The sequence below is a fragment of the Myodes glareolus genome, chromosome 21 (genome assembly GCF_982192425.1).
Source record: "Myodes glareolus chromosome 21, mMyoGla1.1, whole genome shotgun sequence".
In the NCBI taxonomy this organism is placed as follows: domain Eukaryota; kingdom Metazoa; phylum Chordata; class Mammalia; order Rodentia; family Cricetidae; genus Myodes; species Myodes glareolus.
This window is the reverse complement of record NC_142046.1, coordinates 60,363,836-60,387,729: the sequence shown is the minus strand read 5'-3', so window position 1 is coordinate 60,387,729 and position 23,894 is coordinate 60,363,836. Positions and strand designations below refer to the sequence as shown.

Here is a 23,894-nt window from a genome sequence, read left to right as displayed (position 1 = left end):
AGCTCTAGTAAAACAGTATTTCAGTGATAAAATTATGCAACAGCATAACATTTTAAGTTCATGGTATTACCTTCACCTTATCAAAGGAGAAATAAGGTCAAATGTCACCAATAACATTAATTCTGTTTTGCTTTATAGTGTTCTTGCTATTTGAATTTGGAGGGCTTTTCTAATATGGAGACATTTACCATATAAACAATATGGCTGGGAATGATTGAAAACACAGGGCAAGGCTGAGCTGAGTTCCCTAAAGCTATTATAGTGCACAAAATCCTTGAAAGTGTAAATAAATGGAATTAATTTTCCCTTTGTGAATAGCAAATGCTAAGCGACATGTTACCATGGATACGACATGTTGCTTAGAGTCTTGTTCTTTTCTTAGCAGTAAAAGACCATCAAGTATTAAGACCATGCTGTACTCTCAGTGAGCTTTTTGGATTTATGATACGAAGCCGAACATATTTTGCTATGCTAAATCTGGTTCAAAGACACACTTTGCTTGTTTCTCAGAGAAGAAGTGATACTCGTCATCACATTATATAGTAACCTTGAAAATCCTGCTATAGATATATCAGGGTCCACATGATATTACTGAGATTATTGGAAAATCATAATTTTTCCTATAATCAGCAAACTTCTGGATATACATGTGGTATTTTGTTCAGTTAATATTGATTCAATTATCCCTTAAATGCAGATTACATGTGACCTTCCTTTGTGTTGAACTATGATTGATAGTTAAGTGAGTTTTGGATTGTGAGATTGTTGGAAGATATGTGACATTAGTTAGGTACACACACACACACACACACACACATCCCCCCCCCATACACATACAGTTTCAACTTATGACAGTGCAGGATGCATAAAACTCTGTGATTTGACGTAGTGACTGATAGACCAGTTCACTTATGCTGAGTTAACAAAACAAAAGGCTTGCTTTATCTGGCAGGCTATTAGATAATGCTCTTGAATACACTGCTTGCAAGGGATGTCAGATTTTTTTTGCTTCTTCTTTTAAAAATATTATGTCTGTATAATGCAGATGACATGATTCTATGGTCCACACAGCAAATGCTCACTACAGGGAAGCAGATCATCTTGCACAGTTACCCACCTTTGTGTATTGTTTTAGTGACAATGTCGGTTCTTTGTTTTGTTCTTACCTGCTCATCAGGAAGCATCAGTAACAGGTGAGGGCTAGGTTGGAACTGGAACTCGATCCATCCAAAAGCCAGAGACAGTCCAATTTGTGCAACACAGCTTCTTACCACGGTGTCTTAGTAGGCTTTCTATTACTGTGCTAAAACACTATCATCAGAAACAGCCTGGGAAGGAAAAGGGTTATTTCAGCCCACAATTCTCGGCTTGCACCATTTCTCTGAGGGAAGTCGGGGCAGGAACTCAGAACAGGAACCTGGAGGCAGGAACTGAAGCAGAGGCGGCCATGGACTTGGCTTGCACAGCCTGCTTTCTTGTACGACTCAGGACCACTCTCAGATATGGTACCACCCACCAAGGGCCGAGCCCTCCTGGGCCAGTCGTTTATTAAGAAAATGGCCCATGGGTTTGCCTACAGGCCAGCATTATGGAATCATTTTTCACTTGAGAGTCCTTCTTTCCAATTAGTCTAGCTTATGTCAAACTGACCTAATACCAAGCAACACACATATTAATACATCTAGGAAGAAAGGGGGATGCAGGAGATGCTGGGTTCTAGGAGCCAGAGAGCAGTGGAGGTGCTGCTGTCTTTCCCGTTCTCTTTCTCTGATCACTGCTGCTTGCTTCTGCTGTGCTAACGCATGTGGCTGACTCACCAGCTGAAGGTACGGCAAGGGTTCTACTTCCAGCCCATTCTAGGAGGAGAGAATGAAGAAGCCAAGACTCCATTTTACAGAACTGAGAATACTTGCACCTGGTCCATTAGGGTAGAATGTCAAGTCTCTCTAGGCAATTTGAAGTATTTTATTAGTTTAGAGTGTATATTAAATAAAAATATAGGCAGAAGAGGAGTAAATACCTCTTGATGAACTCAACAGCTTAAGAGTAAAATGTCTGCTATAAACATGTGTTGAAAACAACTTTCTCCATTTTAATTTGCAGCGAGTGCATCTGCAATATTCAATTTAATCACAGAAGTGTGTGGGAGAAAGTGGTTTCCATCATACTCTTTATCCCCTACCCAAAGTAAATTGGGGTCAAATGAATGAAGATGTAATTAACTACTTGAAATAGTGCAAAAAGAGGCTAGTCATTTACTGACTGAATAAGAATGAGCTAGATTTTTCTCTTGGCTATTTAGATTATATTACAGGTATTAGCATTTTAAACGGAAAGGAAAGGGCATATAGATATTTAAACTATGATAATTAAAGGGAAAATTAGCATCGTGACCAATTATCCCAGGTATGCAAGCTATCTCTGATTCAACACCTGAAATTCAATCCATAATCTAAAGAAGAAATGGTACCATGCCAAGATATGCAGAAAAATATTTCACAAAATCCAATTTCCACTCATGGTCCAAATTCAATAAACTAGAAAGAGTTGATAATGTTCTCAACTTGATAAAGACTATTTCCTAGAGAGGAGTGGTAGCCACTGGATGCTGAGGAGGACGGTTGGGAGATGTTGGTCAAAGGACTTTACAGTCTTGCCTAGATGAGAGGAATGAGCTAACATGAGGAATTAAATAACATAAGGTGACCATTAACTGCAATGTATTACATTCTGAAACATGATCAAGGGTGGATTTTAAGTATTTTACAAAAATGTTAAGCATATGAATGAATATGTAATAGTAATCAGTCTAGCCACTGCACAATGCATTGTTTCAAAGGGTCACCATGTAGCAAAATTATGCATTTTTTCCTCCATTTTCCATTTGTAACTAAATTGGAATACCTCTTTTGGGCATACACCCAAAGGATGTTCAATCATATCATAAGGACATGTACTCAACTATGTTCATAGCAGCATTGTTTGTCATAATCAGAACCTGAAAACAACCTAAATGTCCCTCAACTGAAGAATGGATAAGGAAAATGTGGTACATTTACACAATGAAGTACTACACAGTGGAAAATATAATGACATCTTGAAATTTGTAGGCAAATGGATGGAGCTAGAAAACATCATATTGAGTGAAGTACCCAGAAAGACAAATATCATATAAACTCACTCATAAGTGTATTTTAGACATAATCAAAGAAAAATCAGCCTATGATTCACATCTCAGGGAACTTAGACAACAATGAAAACCCTAAGAGAGACATATATGGGTCTAATCTACATTGGAAGTAGGAAAAGACAAGATCTCCTGAGTAAATTGGGAGCATGGAGACCAAGGCGGAAGGTCGAAAGGGAGTGGGGAGGAAGGGAGTGGAGCAGAGAAAAATATATAGCTCAATAAAAAGGAAAAAACAAAACAAAGAAACAAAAACGAAAAAAGAAAATGCCATGCCATTTACATTAGCAACCTCAAACTGAAATTTGTTCAAAATGTTATTTGACCTGACCCAAGTTGATCTACAGATCCGGGGCGATCCCAGTTAGGTTTTTATTTAGTGCATTTGTTTCGTGGATGTTTTCTAAAAGCTGGATGAAGAGAGAGGGCTACAGAATGGACAATGGAACATGGAAGTAGACACTTAGAGGGCTCTTCCTCCTCACCTCAGAGTTGACTGCTGTGAAAGTTCCTGGTTAAAGATCATACCTTGTATGCAGCCTTTTGCAAGGCTGATTAACTTATTAGAAAGTCAACAATGTGGAAAAGTTAAAATGTTGCAGCCCAGAGCCGAGTTATATTGGACCATTGTAAGCCCCTTCTTAGACCTTTATTAACCTCCTTTGCATGTGATCTAACAACTTTGTAGCCGTTAGTAAATCCTTTGGAATGTACAGACCCCTACAAGACCCAAGGGCTGAGAATGTCACCAGTTGGCATCCCAGGCCTTGAGCTTAGACCTCCTTACTGCTCTGGGCCCCTCCCACCTGACACTTCTATCAATGTCTTTTCCAAATGTCCTAATTTTAGATCTCCTTTCTTCCTCACTGGAAGGGGGCAGAGAAGTGCTACAATGTTAAAATGTGAGATGTGGGGCCAACCTGAGTCTGTCTTCCTGAGCCTTGATGGCTCCGATTTGCTCAAAAATAGACTCATCTCCTTTGAGATGAGAGTTGTGATTTAGCCTTGACTATAAACATATGATAATTAGAAAGTGTGGTATTAATGAAAGATTAGATATTAAGTAAAATGAAACAGACTAAAAAGCACAGAAATAAAACCACAATATTGTCAATTACTGTTCTAAAAAAGATTATTATATTTAATTTATTTTTATTATTTTATTTTATTATTTTGTTATTTATTTCTTACATGTGTATGTGTACTGCTCCTGTGTGAGCTGGTTCCTGCAGGAGCCAGTCTCATGGACCCTGAGACACAGGCAGTGTGAGGCCCCTGACACTAACACTGGGTAATGAATTTTGGTCCTCTGGGATGTCTTATAACTGCTGACCAATCTCTCTCGCCTCTAGTCTGCTGATGTTTGACAAAGGAGTTAGGGCTTTGGAACAACAAGAATACTTTCAGTCAATGGTGTTAGATGCAAACTGCTATGGTTTGAATGTGACCTTTAGAATTCATGGACGGAAACCAAATCCACATGCACCAGCTAGGAAAGGCTACTCCTGACTGGGAATATAGAGACCATAAGTCTCTATATAGTCTTATGTATATAAGACTTATATACATAAGTCTACTTCAAATGTTAAATTTTTATACAGACTTTAATTTTTTTCATTTTTAAAACAAACTTATTTTACATACCAATGTCAGTTCCCCCTTCCTCCCATTTTCCTGCTCCCCAATCTTCTCCCCACCCTACCTCCCATCCACTCTTCAGAAAGGGTAAAGCCTCCCATGGATAGTCAACAAAGTCTGTCACATCACATGAGGCAGGATCAAGGCCCTCCCCTTTGTATCTAGGCTGAGCAAGGCATCCCTCCAAAGGGAATGGGCTCCAAAAAGTCAGTTCATGCACTAGGGATAAATCCTGGTCCCACTGCCAGTGGCCCCACAGTTTGTTCAAACCACACAACTGTCATCCACATTCAGAAGGCCTACTTTGGTCATAGGCAGGAACCCCAGCTGTTGGTCTGGAGTTGGTGAGCTCCCTCTTGCTTGGGTCAGCTGTTTCTGTGGGTTCTCCAACCATAGTCTTGAACCCTTTGCTCATATTATCGCTCCTCCTTCTCCACAACTGGACTCCAGGAGCTCGGCCCAGTGCTTAGGTGAGGATCTCTGCATCTGCTTCCATCAGTTACTGGATGTAGGTTCTATGGTGACAATTAAGGTGGTCATCGATCTGCTTACAGGGGAAGGGCAGTTCAGATGTCCTCTCCCCAAATAAAAAAAAATACAGTTTAAAAAACATAGTTTTTTTTCAAAAGGTAGCTTAGCATGATTTTCTGTGTTCAATGATAGGTTTTTAACCAGTGAGATGACTTAAATTTGATTATTCATTATTAAAATCTCAGAGTCTGAAGACGTTCTCTGGATGTTTGCTTGCGATTTCCATTGTGATTTCCAGGTCAGACGCTGCTATGCTGTACAATGACCGCTCAGTGCTTGAGAATCACCACGTGAGTGCAGCCTATCGGCTTTTGCAAGAGGAGGAAATGAACATCTTTGTAAACTTATCGAGGGATGACTGGAGGTGAGTGTCAGAGAAAACCCAAGGGATGTTGAACCCCAAGGACAATGTAAGCTGTGTTATTAAAGTGAGGAAAACAGGTAGAAAAAAAAACCCCAAGACTTAGCAATAGCAATTATGAGTTGGCAAGAAATACTGTGGCCTGAACATGGAAAGCATCTCATTTTTAAGGAACCTATTAAGTGGTGTGGTTATTATCAAATCATGAGTGTCAATGATTAAGATAATGCCCAGCTTTTGTGATTATGAGGGCGTGGATATGGCAACAGCTCTGCGTTCAGAATTGTTAGGAAAAATAGTGTGAGAAATTACCTGGCGTGAGTGAGAAGGAAACTTGGATCACACAAGAAACGAGAGAGAGAGAGAGAGAGAGAGAGAGAGAGAGAGAGAGAGAGACAGAAGGAGGAGGAGAAGGAGGAAGAGGAGGGAGGGAGGGAGGGAGGAGAAAGGAGAGGAAGATGGTGCATCCAGCTTTTAAAAGTTGCCTAGCACATGTGCACAGGGGGTTGACATGGTTACCTCATACGCAGATGACGTATGGTTTGCAAGGGCTTAGCTGAGTCATACATGGATGATGTAACCATGCATGCATGCATGCAAGGGCTTAGCTGCGTCATAAGTGAATGATGTGATCCACGCCGCATGTGGATCACACAGGGCCCTTTGACATCCCTCGGGGGGCATTAGGCACTTCTGCCAGAGGGCTTGTCTGCACATCCACGGCACCTAGAACCGGGAAGTATCAACCTTATTGTGGCTGAAATCATTACAGTGTGACCCTAGATATTTGTGGAAATGTCCCACTCCAAGTTAAGGAGGAGTCAAATGAACTGTTCTCCTTTTGATGTCTCTGCAGGGAACTTCGGAACTTAGTGATTGAAATGGTGTTATCTACAGACATGTCAGGCCATTTCCAGCTAATTAAAACCATAAGAAACAACTTGCAGCAGCCTGAAGGGTAGGTTATTGTCTGGTGTCATGCTCAGGGTCTGGGGGCTGGGACTTAGAAAACAGTTGGTGATCGTTTTGTCCTGGTAATTTGAACATGTCTTTGGTTTGGCAGGGTTGACAGAGCCAAAACCATGTCCCTGATACTCCATGCAGCCGATATCAGCCACCCAGCCAAAACTTGGAAGCTGCATTACAGGTGGACCATGTCCCTAATGGAGGAGTTTTTCCTGCAGGTGCCTTCTCTCTCTGGTTTGGAAACAGCAACTGTGAATATTGACATGATTTTGTTTTTTTAACAGAACCCAGAGCTCCTGACTTATATTTTCAATATGCCAGGGCACATAGTTAAGGTGCTTGGGAGAATTTAGTACTGTTTTAGGGAAATACATTAGGTAACCCAAAATAGTACCAAATGTCTTTTAAAGAAAGTAATGTCTTAGATATGAGAGCGTGGCAGTAAGGAAAGAAAGGAATAGAAAAACAGGTTAGAATTATTATGTTACTAAGAGGTAAGTTTGTGGTTGGAGACAGCAAACGGCTTGCACAATGGAAGTAGCAAAGCGAGGACGCGCAACCGTCTACGTGTATCTTCCTCTCAAATTCTAACCCAGCGCGCAGCTGCAAAGGAGGCTGAGGTAAATGAAGCTGTGCAGACGCATGCGTAGCTGAAACCACACAAGCCTGGAGAAGAGGCAAGCCCCGCTCTCTGCGGCAGGCTTGTTCAAGCTGTCCCCTGTGTGGTGCCCCTGTTCTAACATCCCTGAGTCCAAAGTTGGGATGCTACACTATAGACTGATGCTAACAATTCAAAGTTGCCTTAAATTCCGCAAGCTAAATGCTCCGTCTTCCCAAAGACAGGCCCCACTTCAGACTTCAGCCCCAGGGCGGGCATGTTAGTTTCTGACAAGCTAATTACAAATTCAGTTCTTACAATCCTTTCTAGAGTTGGTAATAGGGTTTTGTTAGTCCATAGAACTCAGGACTTGTACTATCCTGACAACTAGAACTTTATCATTAAGGATACAATCCAGTAATGGCCAGATAGAGCAGTTAAGAAAGGGATGGGGAGTGTCCCAGACATGGGTGTCTATATGGTCTCTGTGTCTCTATGTCACCTTCCCGGGTCATGAATATGAACCCCAAATCTCCTTTGAATGTCAGTGTCCACAGAACTGTGAATTTCTTTGTACAAGTGTAAAAGACTTGTCAAAGCATAACACAGGGCACTCTGTGGACCGCAAAAGTAAGACAGTACCTGGAGGACATTTTGTAACATTACATAATTTTATTATTTAAAAAGACCAAAAGTATAAAACATATGATCGTTTTTTTTTTTTTTTAAGAAATCGTCCAACAGTTTATTAGAAAGAATGTAGACATTTAAAAAAAATCCCCACTGTCATGAACATGAATTGAGGTTTTCCAGCCAGGGCATAAGCTGAAATCAAAACAGGAAATTATTGTATGTGGTCACTTGTCAGTGTTCAGGTGTATTTTAGCTAACACTAGTGAATGCCCGAACTTAGATGGTTTTTGAAGCCTATACATTTGGTATTATTTGGCCCTTCAGCTCTTACCATCTCTTAGCATGGAGGACGAAGAAAGCTGTGCATTGTTGCTTGAGAGTCTATACATTTTTAGACCAGATTTATATTTGCACTGTCAGTATGGCAAATGAGTGGAAAATGATCTGGTTTTTAATCTTAAGAATATAGGTGAAATTTAAGAAAATTGAACTAAAATAAGCTGAGGAGGAGGAAATAAAAGTAAAACCAAATTCAGTGAAGCAGGGCAAAGAGAGACAATTGCCAAATCTAACAGAGAAAAACTGAAAAAGTAGTGAAATTTCTCGCAGAATCAAAAGATGGAGAAACATATATGCAAGAGAGGTTATTATAGTGGATCTTATATATATCTTAAGGGTACAAAATAGTATGAACAATTTATCCTAAAGATGTTAATAGCAGAAGTAAAATTGCCTAATTCTTTAAAAAATGTATAAATTAGCAAACTAAACACAAAGCAAAGCTACAGTCTGAATAGTCATATACTTATTTTCATTGAATTTATAATACAATTCCGCATAAGAAAATCCAGGATTCGAGCTGGTGAGATGGTTCAGCAGTTAGGAGAACCGGTTGCTCTTCCAGAGGAAATGGATCTGGGTTTCCTAGATGGATTCCGAGCATCCAAATGGCTGCTCACAACATCTGTAACTCCAGTACCAGGGACTCTGACATCCTTTTCCAGCTTCTGTTGGCACCAGGCACACGTGTAGTTCACAGACATATGTACAGGCAAAACACCCACACCCATAAAAGTAATTAATTCTTTTTTAAAAAAATGGAAACCCAGGATTAAATGGCTTAATTTTTAACTTTAATTTCAATTTCCATTATTTAATTCAGTTGAGAAATATCAATTTTCTCAAGAATTTTAAGGCAGATATAATGTCAGTTTTACTCAAATTTTTCATGAAAGAGGAAGAAGAAAATTGGCAGTTTATCTCTCATAAAACTTGACAAAGACGTTTCAAATAAGGGAAATTATAACCCACATCTGTCATGATTCCAGATGGGGAAACTCTTAAAATATTAGCAAGTCAAATCCAATAATATTGTAAAGGAATGCATAGCATGGCTTCAGCTTCCCTGCTGAACATTTTGTTAATCACACTGAACTATATTAAAAGAATAAAAATGGAAAATCATATTGTCATGTCAATAGATTCACAGAGTACTTTTGGCAAAATCCAATATTTAATTGCCCAAACTCCCAGAAAAGTAGTTAGAAAATGTCGCCTAGCCTAGAAAAGGGTCAAAGAATCATAACTAATGCAATCCTTTGAGGTGAAGCACAGAATATTGTTATGCTAAGACCAGAGTATCAACTCCATTTTTATTAAATGCTTCATTTGAAGTCCTCATCAGTACAAAGAGGTTCTAAAAGTAAATAATGAATAGAGTGGATAAAATGAAGCTTCCCTTATTGTAAAAAGCCAGTAGAACCTACACATGGGGTTGTAGGATCCATTGTAGTTGTGTCCACAAGCAAGGAATAATTTCACAATTAAGTGTAAAATGTGATGCTACTTATGAGAACATAAAACAAAATATTAAGGATTATATTTAGCTAAATTCATACAAAACCACTACAAGGAAAACAAGAAAAGTATAGTTAGATACTTTTTTAATTATATATGTATGCATATATGTGTGTATATAATTAAACGGTATCTTACTATAATTACTATATGTGTATATATGTATATATATATATATGTGGGTGTACAAATAAACAGATAGTCCATGTTAATGAGCTCTGTAGTGTGTTTTCTGTGGCTGTGACAAAAATACCAACCAAAAGCAGATTGGGGAGGAAGAAGCTTATTATACCTTACAAGTTACAGCCATTGTCAAGGAAAGCCCAGGCAGAAATTGAAGCGGAATTGCACAGAAACACTGCTTACTAGATTGCTCTCCACGGCCGGCTCAACTTGAGGTTTAGACAACCCAGAACACACGACGAGAGGTGACACCACCCACGGTGGACTGAGTCCCCTCGCATCAGCCATTAATTAAGAAATGGCTACAGGCCGTCTGATGGAGGCATCTTCTCAATTGAGGTTTGCTCTTCCCACATGACTAAAGTTTGTGTCTAGTTGTCAAATGGTAGGCAGAACAGTGGATTAGAAGGTCCAACATTGCTAATGTATAGGTTCTTTCAAAATTGGTTAATATGCCTGGGGTTATGTTATAAAAACATAGCAGACCTCTTTGTAGACGCAGGAACTGTTCCTACAATACAAATGGAAATGCATGAATCTAAACAGCCATGGCAATTCTGTAAAAGCCTAAAGAGCTGGAGCATCCATGGTCCCATATCACATAATTTCATAATATAGGAGTGATCAGTCTGGCACTGGCATATACACAGGGAAATAGATCAACACAATATGACAGTGATTCCAGAAATAAGGCATACGTGTGTAGTGGTGTGATTTTCTTCAGAGACACCGAGACAAATAAGTTGGGAAAGATTTTGTACAATGCAAATGCAACCATTATAAAAGGGTGGGGCAGTAAGCAAACTTGTCTTTTATCTTTCACAAGATTTATTTTTGTTCTTATTTGTGTGTATGAGTATACATCAATGTATGCCAGATGTTTGTGGGTACCCTTCAAGGCCAGAGGCATGTAGATCACATGTGTGTGGATACCCTTCAAGGCCAGAGGCATGTAGATTACAAGTGTGTGGGTACTCTTCAAGGCCAGAGTCTGACTCCTCAACCCCCTACTCTTGGAATTCAACTGTCATTCTTGTTTTATTTTGGGTTTTGTTTTCTTTTCTTTGTAGACAGAGGCTGCTTGTTCATTTCCTAGCTTTCAAAACCCAAAATAATCACACAGAAACTATATTATAATTAAAACACTGTTTGGCCTATTAGCTCAGGCTTCTTATTAACTAACGCTTACATCTTAAATTAACCCATTCCTATTATTTTATATTTTACCATGAGGCTCGTGGTTTACTGGTAAGGTTACGGGTCGTTTGTCTCCATTGGCAGCAACCTGGTTTCTCTCTGACTCCACCTTCTTTTCTCCTTTATCTCTGCTTGGAATTCCCACCTTGCCCTATTCTGCACTGTGATAGGCCCAAAGCAGATTCTTTATTAACGAATGGTAATAAAACATATTCATAACATACAAAGGGGAATCCCATATCATTTATTTTTGCATGTGCATCTCACACTGTAGCATATCCTGACCTAGTACTTGCTCTGTATCTCAGACTGTCTTTGAACTTAAGGCATTCATTCTGCTCCAGACCCAAGTGCTTTCATTAAAGGCATGCACTACCACACTTGGCTCTTCAATTGGTGTTGAGCAAAATTAGAAAATTAATATGAATATTAAACATCAGAAAGAAACAGTTAAAGAATGATGTAGCTTTGAGAGCTTTTAGGTAACAATTCTCTCCCTATCTCTCCTTCTCCCCCTTCCCTCTCTTCAGCTCCCCCATCCCCATCCTCTGTGCATGTAAATTTGTATTAGGAAAACTGAGGGGAAGTTTGGGTTGTGTTAATGTCTAAGTCAATTTCGTGTTAATTTGTTTAACAAGTCTATTACTTTCTGACAAATGACATAGAAAAATTTAAGTACAATGCATTTGGAGGGCAAGGTGAAGGAGACCAGCTCTTTGTTCCTCTTCTCCAACCAGATCTCTTTGTGTATCTGGTCAGCTGCTTCAGTTCATTCTCTGTCCAGGAGGAGTAGTGTCCAGAGGAGTCCAAGGTCGTATCTAGAATCTACAGTCCTGAGAAGCACTGGTTTTAGACCTTGATTAAATAGCTGTGGCAGAGGAGGCGAGACAGACCCTCATTTTCAAGACATGAGCTTTACGTGTCTATCAGTACATATGGTGTCTTTGCTCTGAGTGGTTAACAAATCTGCCCAGAAGTTTCCAACTAGAATGAATATATTTGGAAGATTTCAATGGGGATTGACATGGGTGTCAGAGGTACCAGCTGAAATGGTGACCAATAGCAAAGAAAGACAGATTCTCTTTATCTTTTCTTAAACACGTACTAATTGGTATGATGGAAAGTTAACATAATTAAATTTTAAAATAACTACTTACATTAATTTTTCACTATGCACACAATAAATAAATATTTTCTCTTTCCAACTGATTATTTTATGATTCATAGAAACAATCTCAATTTAGGAAAAATCTCCATCTATTAAACAATATTGTCTTATAAGTCAGAGAGAAACAAATGATTTGAAAAGTAGGATATTTGTAAGGAAAAGATAGTGATGATTTTTTTAACACTAAGATGTATACAATCAAGTTCCTCTGTTTTTTTAGCATTACTAGATGTCATTTAAAGCATGACAAAGTAAATTTTGTTTTCATACTACTAAAAATATACTCAGTTAATCCATTCTCACCCAAAGACAAAGCACCAATGAAAATTACAGGTATAACTTCCCAAATTAAATGAATATAAAGAACTATATCTCAAAATGTTAAAATCAAAGCTAAGCTGCAGGTGTCGCAAAGCACTGCAAGCAGCAGTTACACCAGCAAACCTAATGTTAGGTAAAATATGTGTAATAAAAATACAGAACAGCATTCTACCATAAATATAACTGGGCGGAGATGTGGCAGTTACTACAGCCATTAAACAGCCAAGTTGTTTGGGACACTGTGAGAATTTCCAAGGGCATTTTTAAATGGTGTGGAGGAAGGCAGCTCCATGGAGGACGTTTCCTTACGCAGGTTGTCTAGACACTGCTGAATAGACGCACCATTCCCACCTCCATCTGAGGTTGCCTGTGGATCCAGTGGTCCCCACATCCTATCTTTAGGGTCTGACAGTGGTCTGCATGGTACTGACTACCCTTGAGGTCCATACCAGGTCTTGGTGCAGAAAGGTTCCCAAGGCTTCTGTACTTCATTCTCTTTGGGTTCTTTTATCTGTTGAAATCTATAGACACTGTTTCAGCTTTAGTGAAATTCTAGGATAGAAAGTATTAGATTGACACCTCGCTGATAGCTGTCAGAGCCTTCCTACTCTGCTTGGAAAGCAGAAAAATAATTACTAGCTGTTTGCCACGCCACTCAAAGATGAAACCGTGGTAGGCTGCACAGGAAGCGCTGAGCCAGGTAAGGGCTCACAGATGCTGGAGATCAGACTCTCCAGCTGCATTTTTACAGGGCCACCGCCGCCGCTTCGGCACCTGTCAGCTCATCCCCCAGATCACAGTGCCGAGACTCGGGACATCACAGAGAGCTACTGGGTAGTTAATGGAGTGTGGGATTTTCTCTTACCACTTTTATAATTCAGTTAAAACACTAGAAAACGTATTTATATAATAAGTTATTGATTCTAAAGGTATAGTTTTGGTCTTCTAAATATAGTGCTTTCAGTAGAATGCACAGTTTTGAAGAAAAGTATTAAATAGCTGTTGTGTAGAATGTCTACTGATCTGACCCTTGATTTCATTTAAATCAAAAATAGGTATCCCTACCCTGGGAGAGAATAAGGACTTTTAAAGGGTGGTCAAACTTACACTAAGGTAGCACAGTTTCCCTTTGAACACCTCTCCCCCTCCCTCAGCAGTACTTCATAGTGCCCTGTTCAAGGCTCAGGGGCTCCCTGCTGGCCTGGTACCCAAGACCTTTATTCATCCCCAAAAGTAAATACCACTTTGAAATATTTATAAATAAACTGAATAATTAATGCATCTTAGTATTCTGTGCTCTTAGCAATAGAAATTTTATATTCTAAATTAATCGAGAGGCACAGGAAACAGAAAAACAACATAAAACCCCCAACTCCCTCTACAGGAAGGCCAAGTCGGTATGTAAGTGTCAAAGCCTTATATGTCTTATATAAAAATGTGTCTTCAGCTTTCTTCAAGATGGAGCTTATACAGAGTATGTCATCACTGTGCCTTTTTCAGACCTAAACAATCTTTTTCGTCTTCCAAAGAGCCCTCTGATGTAGAAATAGACCTATTGTTGTGTCCTTCAGCTATAATCAGTAGCTCCCCCACCACTAACACCAGCCAATGCAAGTGTGGTGCTGTCAATCAAGGCCAGCTGTGTCTGTAAATCCCAAATGGACATCTTTCATATCATGCTTTTCATCAAGCCCCTCAGCTGTCTTACTTCTATCTAAGCAATGGTAATGTTATATGTTAATATAAACTCTTAAGGATACTGCTATTCCATAATTAACTATTGATGATATTTTGGAACCTTATATCATAAAATCACTATTTGCAATAGGACAATAAATCTTAGTCAATGAATGGAAAGAGGTTTCATGCATTTCGAAAAAGCAGTAAATGCAAAACCTTTCTTTTTAAAACTTGGTTGAGTGGAATCTAAACAGCGAAGGAAAGTCTATAAACTTGGTTCTTGATTAACTGCCCAATAATACAGAAATGACTGATCCATGGGGGTTCCTGAAACCTGAAATGTTTGCTCCTTCAAAGCCAGTGGGTTGTGACACTAGGGTGTTAGTTAGTGTGTCAGCACTAGAGCAATTCCTCAGAAGAAAACTGTTCAAAAATTATATAACCTTAGATTTTAGTGATATAAATAACTATGTAAGTATTACTGCTTAAAAAGTTTTAAAAATGTGATTGTTTAAAGTCATTCTCTAGACTGTACATTTCCTTAAATTCTCCTACTTGATTCTGGTAATTCATTTCTTTCCCCAGGGAGACAAAGAAGCTGAATTAGGGCTTCCATTTTCTCCACTCTGTGATCGGAAGTCTACGATGGTTGCCCAGTCTCAAATAGGTAAGAGTGAAGAATGGTGGCCCTGGAAAGTTGGCAGGACTTGTTAGTGTTCAAATGTGTGTACCACAAAGTCTTCCAGGTTAACCCCACTCATTAATCATAATGCCTTGTGGCTTTGGGTTGATCTAGATGCTGTTGAATGAAAATCAATGAAGGGTTTTCACACAATGAATTCAGTAAAGCTGCTGTTGCCGGTCAAGGCCAGGTGGTCTCGGTCTTGGCCTCTTCATCAAGGAGTAAAAGTAAAAGCCCACACAGGTCTTCAGGGATAGCAAGGCAACTTTAGTTAAAGAAACGCAATAGAAAAGATCTGAATACAGTACATGGGAGCCATGGGTCATGTACATGAAGACACTCGGGGACCCAAGTGACAGTTTCGAGTCTCTCTATGTGTTGTAAAGGAAAGTTCTAAGGAGTGCAGTCACGGGAGTTCTCTATTTTGATTGCTATCGTCTTTCTACCATGTGTGTCTCTTCCTAGAATGCTTCCGATGGAGTAGAAACTATTCTAAGTTTGATTGTTGTTAGGGAAGTGGAAACTTATTCCATTATCCACAGAGGGGTATAGTTGTAGCTGTCCGAGGTGGAAATCTGTGGTTTTAGGGTAATTGTGTCTCAGAGAGGGGTGTGTGTGCATAGAACACACAAGTCAAGGAACTAGGCTGCCAAGTGCAGTATTAGAAGGGGTTTGCATCACAAGCTGAGCAGAGTCCATGGTTGCTAAACTGTTCCCTATGTACATCCTGACTCAAAGCACTCTTAGTCAAAACAATTGCTATTCTTGGCTGTAATCCTAGTAAATAAGGACTTTCTTTTTGTGTAAGGGACTGGTTCTTTTGTTTTGTCATTTTGTTGATTATTATTTTCTATAATTTAGTCCTTTAGATATAAAGCAATTCAAATAAGATATTAACTTTCCTGTTGTGTTATTGCTAGCTTTTCACAATACTCTTAATGTAAATTCATATTCTTTAATGGGAGGATTCTTGAGATATGAACAGATAAATCAGCAGCGGGAGATTTGCAAAATAGTATTCTTACCTTTATTTGTGTAGGGAACTATAACTCGGTTCATTTATGAACACACATGCTTGTTAAGTGACACAGTTTTAATATCTGATCATGTTCTAAAAGCCCCCTGTGATATAAGGATCAGCATCCCTACTCTGGAGTTGGTCCCTGGCGTGCCTATCCCAGCACTGAAGGGCAGCGGCAAAGCTGTGCCTGTCACCTTTCCTCTTCCCAGCCAACCTTCAACAACTGTTCAGAGACTAAAACACCAGTGCTTACAGAAAGTGTGGATGCTGTAGACTCAAGACCTCATCTATCACACTGGGAATGACAGATTCCCAGGGGCGGGTGGCTTGGATGCACATTCCTCTTAGTTAGTAGAGGTGCTGACTCACTGGACAGTTTACCTGTGCCAGGGAGTTAAAACTCTGGGTGGATAATTAGTTTTACTTTGAATTGAAGTGTCAATGAAGATACAAAATTGTTGAACACTCCTGTAAAAATTAAGGCGTGTCTCAACAACTCCTTGGGAAGTGTCTAGCTTCCAATACTTTGGTCAATATTCAGTAGATAACTTGCATGTATGTATATGTCACTTCAAGACACTCCTCTTCTTGTATTAAAGTCTCTTTTTCCCAAGTGGGTTCAAGGCAAGAAGCATCCAATTGCTCTTGGGGCCTCAAGATGTTGCAGTTCCGGGGCAGAAAACAGTTATTGTCTCCTCTTTCACCTCAACAGCAAGAGGCAAATGCACAGTGGCGGACAAGGCTCGGTGCTCTGCCTGTCACTCCCCATGCTGATGGACACTTTAGCTTAAGTCATCAGTCAGTCCTGACATCTCCAAGTGGTGGGATTAGTGCTGCCTGCTGGAGATTGTAGTGTTCTCTCTGCTGATTTGACAGCCCACGCCCACACACCGTGAACTAACGCTTTACATTCGGAGAATAATAAACAGCCATTTGAAGTAACGGTGCATTGAGAGGGCACTCCGAGGCAGCAAGGAATAAAGAAAGAGAAAACAGAAGGAGCTGTCTTCCCGTGGCGTGAGGTGTGGGGACCTACAATGACCTGGGTTCTTTAGAAACTAGATAGCATTTCTTTCTGGCCAATAAAGACTGTAACTAAGTAAGATCCATTCCAAAGGGTAATGGCCTCTTGTTGAGAAGAAAAGGCATTCCTGCGTATTAGAGCTGACTTGGCAGTTAAACAGCGTAAAGGGTGGAATATTGACTAGGAAAGACCACACACTTGAACTAGGGAGCTTGCTTGTCTGTTCTACTAGTGAATGTGTTATTATACAAAGCAGTTAGCCACCTCTGCCGATTCCGTCGTGAGCACGTGTCTGTCCACGTATGTCCCAGGGGCTCCTCACTGTGACTGACCATGTGAACCAGGAAGCTGTAACACTTGAATGTATCATTCCGTGTGCTTTGCTTTTTCAGGTTTCATCGATTTCATAGTGGACCCAACATTTTCTCTCCTGACAGACGCAACAGAGAAAATTGTTATTCCTCTTATAGAGGAATCCTCAAAATCGGAGTCTTCTAACTATGGGGCAAGCAGGTATAATTTTGTTTTGCTTATTTTTTTACTTTAATATTTTAATGAGCTTTTACCCGATATGTATCCCTTTCCTCAAAGGTAGGCCGGCAGTTCTTACAATAATTATTAGGTAGTACTGCCATCTTGTGGCACTCTACTGTAGTGCACTTCCTTTGCCACTGAGCAAGATCCACTCTTACAAAGGAGAGAAAGGGTGTGGATTGGATGGGAGGGGAGGGGAGGCAGAAGGAGCTGAATGAGTAGGGAGAGATGAACCCTTCATCAGAAAATACTGTATGGAAAGGATTTTTTTTAAAAAAATTCAGAGATAGAGGGGAGAAATAAGTGAAGTACTCTAGAGTGTGTTGAGGAGAGACCTAGGCCCTCTCCGTGTGCGAAAGTGGATGTGGGGAGAAGCACCTGCCACATCCTGACATCTGGGCCTAGGTGACAGTTGTTCATTCCAGCACATCTTGTCATGGAGGGTACCTTAAACTTGTGTTTTGATTTCTTTGGTTGTCAATGTTAGCTCGACCACCATGGTTGGGTTCCATGTTGCTGACTCCCTGAGGCGGTCAAGTGTGAAATGCACCTTGAGTGACGGGAGCTGTCCTCCGGACTACTCTCTGTCCACCGTGGACCTGAAGAGTTTCAAAAACAACCTGGTGGACATCATTCAGCAGAACAAAGAGAGGTGGAAAGAGCTAGCTACCCAAGGTACAGTTGTTGATGGTTCCGCCACTTTATGTCTCGTTAGCTAGTCTTATATTTCGAACTCTCTTTCCCTTGACGTTTTTCCTTTATAAAATGCACAAGCTCTTGCTGGCATTTGGAACTTGATGATTCATGGGAAATCTGGCTCTGCTGCTGGCGAAGAGAGGCACGTATTGCTCATGTCACCTGAGCTGCTGGGCGGTAGCCAAGCATAGAGCAATCACGTGACACTTTGTGTGGGAAAAGAATCTGTGTGCTTGCTGGGTGGTGGTGACAGCATGCACCTTTAATCCCAGCATTCAGAAGGTAGAGGCCAGTGAATCCATTGAGGCCAGCCTGGTCTATAGACCAGTTCCAGTACAGCCAGGGTTACACAGAGAAACCCTGTCTTGAGAAACAAAAATACCCCAAACAAAGAACCTCTGTGCATTTCAGTGATGCTTTCAAGCCTATTTTAGTACCAAGCAAGGCTGCTATCTGTTTCTATGTCTACTCGAGTGTCTAGCAGTTTAGGTAATAATAAAAAAAGACAGGGCTGGAAAGATGGCTTTGAGGTTAAGAGCACTTGCTGCTCTTACCGAGGACCCAGGTTTTATTCCCAGCACCTACGATAGGCAGGTTATCACAACCTGTAACTCCAGCTCCAGGATCTGATGATCTCTTCTGGCCTTCCATAGATATCTGCAGAGACATGCGCACACACTCACACACACACATACACAGAGAGAGAGAGAGAGAGAGAGAGAGAGAGAGAGAGAGAGAGAGAGAGAGAGATTGTATACACTCTATATTGTATATATGCATCTATAACATATGTAAATTTGTATGTTGTCTTGGCTACTTTTGTACTCTGTGACTAAACACTATAACACTATGACTGAGGCAGCTTATAAAAGAAAATTTTTTATTTGATTTATGGTTCCAGAGGTTTAGAGTCCACAATGGTGGAGCAAAGGAAAAGCTGAAAGTTCACATCTTGCTCCACAACCATGGGCAGAGAGAAGATACCAGGAATGGTGTGGGCTTTTGAAACTTCAAAGTCCACACCAGTGACACCCATCTCCCAGCAAAATCATACTTCCTAATCCTTCCCAAACAGTTCTACCAACTGGGGACAAAGGGTCCAAATATGAGCCAGTGGAGGCCATTCACAATTCAAATGATCACATTAACTATATCATGATAATACTCAGTCTAGACACATTTTATAACTAGACATATAATCCCCTTCTATGAATATGGTGTTTGATAATAAAAAATGAAAGCATGATCTTCTACAAAAAGACCCCTCCCTTGTAAGTCCATGTTATTCCGCTGTGGACCACGGTCAACCTTCAGGCACCCTGAAGGGACCACGTCTTCCTCCTGAGATGATGATGATATCCAGGTGATCCAATGCTCACCAAAGTTAGAGGAGAATCCCAGAGGTCTTGCCAGCATCTGTTCACTCCTCACATCCCAGCACATCTTCAGAACTCCTGGACAGGGAAAACCTGTAAATTCCTGGGTTCCAGTGTGGGAAGCACTCATTGTAATGACATGAGTTAGTATTTACACACCCCTCAAGAGAATGCTTTCATCCAGGAAGTCTTCTTTAGGGAGCTGAGTATAACCGTTTAGCATTGCTGTATGGAGACTTTTTAAATACAAGGCGTTCTTTAAAGTAAAAACGCTTTCTATTATTCCAGAATGTTCATTTTGGGTTGAATTTATCCATTTAGCCTGAAGAAAAACACCCTCCTCATTCACCCATCATTTCTCAACATCTTATGTCTCTGCCAGTCTGTTTTTTTCTGCACTACGTAAGAGCTGACAGAGTTTAGGAGGATGTGTGGCTATTCTTTTAGTGGGGTGGACATTTCATGATAGTAAGAAGAATAAGCTGGGCAGTGGTGGCGCACGCCTTTAATCCCAGCACTCAGGAGGCAGAGGCAGGCGGATCTCTGTGAGTTGGGGACCAGCCTGGTCTACAAGAGCTAGTTCTAGGACAGGCTCCAAAGCTACAGAGAAACCCTGTCTCCAAAAACAAAACTAAACAAAACAAAGAGGAAAAAAAGAAGAATATTGTGTATTTTGTATACTACTGCTCTGCTGGATATGTTTATCAGAGGTAGGAGGTTTGGGGTAGAACATTTAGGATCATTAATGTGTAAAATCAAATCAACTTTTTCTTTGCCTTTATCTAATGGTTCTAGCTAAGATATTTAATAGGAATGGAGAAAGTGGAAATCCTTGTCTTATTTGTGATTTTCCTTGAAATATTTTAAACTTTTTTTCACTTAAAATAACGTTGGTTGGGAGCTTGTTGTGTTATTACCTTTTTATGTAGGAGGGTCATCTGCCTATGTGTTACTTTCATTGGTTAATAAAGAGACTGCCTTGGCCTTTTAATAGGGCTGAATTTAGATAGGAGGAGTAGACAGAAGAAAATGCTGAGAAGAAGACAATGAGACAGACACCATGATTCCCCTTCCCGAGACAGACACTGGCTAGACTCATGCCAGTAAGCCACGACCTCGTGGTGACATACAGATTATTAGATATGGGTTAGTCAAGATGTGAGAGTTATCCAATAAGAGGCTAGAACTAATGGGCCAGGCAGTGTTTAAATGAATACAATTCTCGTGTAATGATTTTGGGTAAAGCTAGCCAGGCAGCCAGGAGCCGGGTGGCAGGAAGTGGCCCACCGCTCCTTTTGCAACAACCTTTATTATGCAGTGATATATTCTCAGCTCCCTAGATTATCCAGGACTTTTATCATGAAGCATTGTTGGATATACTGAAAGGTCTTTTCTGGATATAATGTGGTGATCATGTGGTCTCTGTCTTTGAGTCTATTAATGTGATTAATTGTATTTATTGATTTATACATGTTGAAATATCCCTGCATATTCTAGATGAAGTCAACTTGTGATTTTTGATGTGTTCTTGAATTTGGTTTAAATGTATTCTGCTGATATTTTTTGGAATCCATGTTCACCAGGAATATTGAGCTAGACTTCTGTGTGTGTCTTTGTCTGATATTAAGTGTACTGCTGGCTTCATAGAAAGAATTTGGAAGCATTCTTTCCTTGTCTTCTTTTTTTAGAATAATTTGAGGAAAATTGCTTTTAGTTCTTTTTTAATGGTGAGTCCACACAAATGAGCTGACACCCCTCAGTATTTGGTACCATACATTTTCTATTTGCTCAAAGACCTCCCCAAACCAACTGATAGATGCCAAAGAGAAAGCTGAACACATGGGGCATTCCCTAAGACTTCTTTGATACCTGCATTTGCTCTTTTCTGACACTTCAAGGATACTTGCTTCCACTAGCTTTGCATTGTGAATATGAATAATGGACACAAACAAGGCTTCACAGCAGCTCCTGTGGCCTTGGACCGCTGTTGGGCTGGAAAGGGGCTCGTGGAAAGGTATGGCGTAGACGAGGTGGAAATGAGGAAGAGATAGGCAGACTGGAAGCTTCATTGTTAATCAGAGAGGCATTAAGTCATATCCCAGTGGCTAGACCAGTTATAAGTACACTGGAAGTTTGTCAAATTTATACTTCAGAGAACACTACACACATAAACACATGTGCATGTATGTTTATAGTTGTGTGCACACAAATATACATGTACTCTCATTTCTGCTCTCTTTAAGAACCTTTAGATTTACACTCAACATTCTGTTTTTGTCTTCCCTCCTTTGTCTCTAACATCCCTTAGTTGATCAAAGCCAATCTAGTTCTGGACTTGATTTCAATCCATCTAACAAAGCAAAAACCCCACTTCCAACAGGGTCTTGCTACCATTCAGCAATGAATTCAAGAGTAGACCAGAGTAAGGCCTGACCAGCTGCTGAAATGGTCTCGATGAACTGATCCACGTGAGCTAGTGCCATCTGCTCTCAATCCAGCCTTTTGGTGCATACTTAATAGTCACCAGTTATACATTATATTTTCAGGTATATAGTCATCCCTTCATCTCCAGAAAATAGGCTACAATATCCAATAGGCCTGAAGGCATGCCCAGTTCCTAATCCTCTATATACTACATTTTATTATATGGGGCCATATTTATCAGGTATTTTTAATTTTGTTTGTGTATGGGTGTTTTGACTGCATGTATGTCTGTGAACTCCATGTGTGCCTGCTGCCAGAAGAGGACCTTGGATTCTAAGGTACTGGAATTACAGGCAGTTATGAGCCACCCTGTGGGTACAAAGAATTAAACCTGGGTCCTCTGTAAGAGCAATAGTGCTCTTAAAAACTGAACTACAGCTCCAAGCCTTCATTACACATCTTAATATGTAAATTAGGAAGAGTAAATAACGGAAGACATCATGGTAATCACACACTAAAATAGAACGCTATAGCAACATACTACAGTGAAAAAATATAAATGGGTACTAAACCTCCTTCTCAAAATATCGTACTGAAAGTTGTGTTGAAATCAGTATACTAGATCAGTTCCCATAGTTTTGGATTTCTGTGAGGACTCTGTTGTTTGTGTGAGTTAGTAGGTAAGATTAGTGGGAAACGGATTTTCTCATAGTAAAAACGAACAAGTTCTTCCTCACATCATTTTTAAAGTGGCTCTCAGACAGAATATTATCTCTTTATATAATTTAATCTCCAAATACAGGTATAGTAACATTAGTACATAAAACTAATGTCTTTCATGATAACCTCTTCTTTGATTCTGAAGCTGCCTACTTGAGCCAAAATTGATTAAAGTTATTTTTTTCACATCATATGAAGATCATTGACAAATACAAGAGTCATGAATGGTTCCAGTTAGCAAAAGCAAAATATACTGAAAACTAAGAAAATATTGATTGCATTTGATTTTATAATTTTACTACAGTAGACTCTAAAAGCATGACTAATTTATAAAACTAATCACAGGTTATTTTTTTTAAAAAAAATTATTCCTTCACACTTTCTCTAGATTGTTAAAATAAGTACCCTTTTTTTTCAGAACCCACATCAAAATCTTAGGAGCCTCCTACTTTTCCCTCAGTAACCATCAGTAGGTAAATCTTCCTGTGTGCTGACAGCTCTAATTTGATCAAAAGACTTGGCAGTTTTGGTATTCTTGCTGGAAGTCTACCCGGGCCTGAGTAAGAAAGGGACTCCATTTTTGCAGATTGCTAAATCGACATCAGAAGCCCCAGACATAATAGCTGTACATTTCCTGATGGCCCTGGCCTGATCAACACCTTTGCGCCTTCAAATGTTGGTGCAAATAGGATTTTGTGACACCTTTGTCAACTGAGATGATGCAGTGAGTGGCAATAAACGTTCTCTGAGCAACTGACCAGTCATTTCGTCCTGTCTTCTGTAAGATAACCGAGATCGTTCCACTTCAAAAGTGCATTTTCTAAAATTTCTGAAAGGAAGCACAGACTTCAGAAATTTATCTTCAATATAAATTCCAACACTTCCCTCTGAAAAGGCTTTACTACTCTCTACCATTGAAATGAGTCATGAAAATTAAAACGAACATATCATACAAATAATGTTTATAATTTATATTCTCGTGAGAATGAATGGCCAGGGCAGAATGACTTAACACAGTTTGAGTTGGGTCTTGAATCATCTGCCACCAGAACTTAGTTTAAGACTAGCTAAGTTAGTTTTAAAAAATCCCTTAAAAT

General features: G+C 39.9%; 1 protein-coding gene across 15 annotated transcripts in view; it reads left to right on the top strand.

Annotated features, from left to right (window-relative positions):
- Positions 1 to 23,894, top strand: part of Pde1a (phosphodiesterase 1A) — a 256,187-nt gene that overhangs the window by 214,030 nt on the left and 18,263 nt on the right. For 14 of the 15 annotated variants that reach the window (XM_085680911.2, XM_085680915.2, XM_048425914.3 and 11 more), the window contains 6 exons: positions 5,595 to 5,720; positions 6,574 to 6,675; positions 6,781 to 6,901; positions 14,906 to 14,987; positions 17,440 to 17,560; positions 18,069 to 18,256. In XM_085680911.2, the coding sequence (XP_085537037.1) occupies positions 5,595 to 5,720; positions 6,574 to 6,675; positions 6,781 to 6,901; positions 14,906 to 14,987; positions 17,440 to 17,560; positions 18,069 to 18,256 (740 nt within the window). Of the gene's footprint in view, positions 1 to 5,594; positions 5,721 to 6,573; positions 6,676 to 6,780; positions 6,902 to 14,905; positions 14,988 to 17,439; positions 17,561 to 18,068; positions 18,257 to 23,215; positions 23,555 to 23,894 lie in introns of those variants that run through there. The other variant, XM_048425915.3, reaches the window with a different exon arrangement.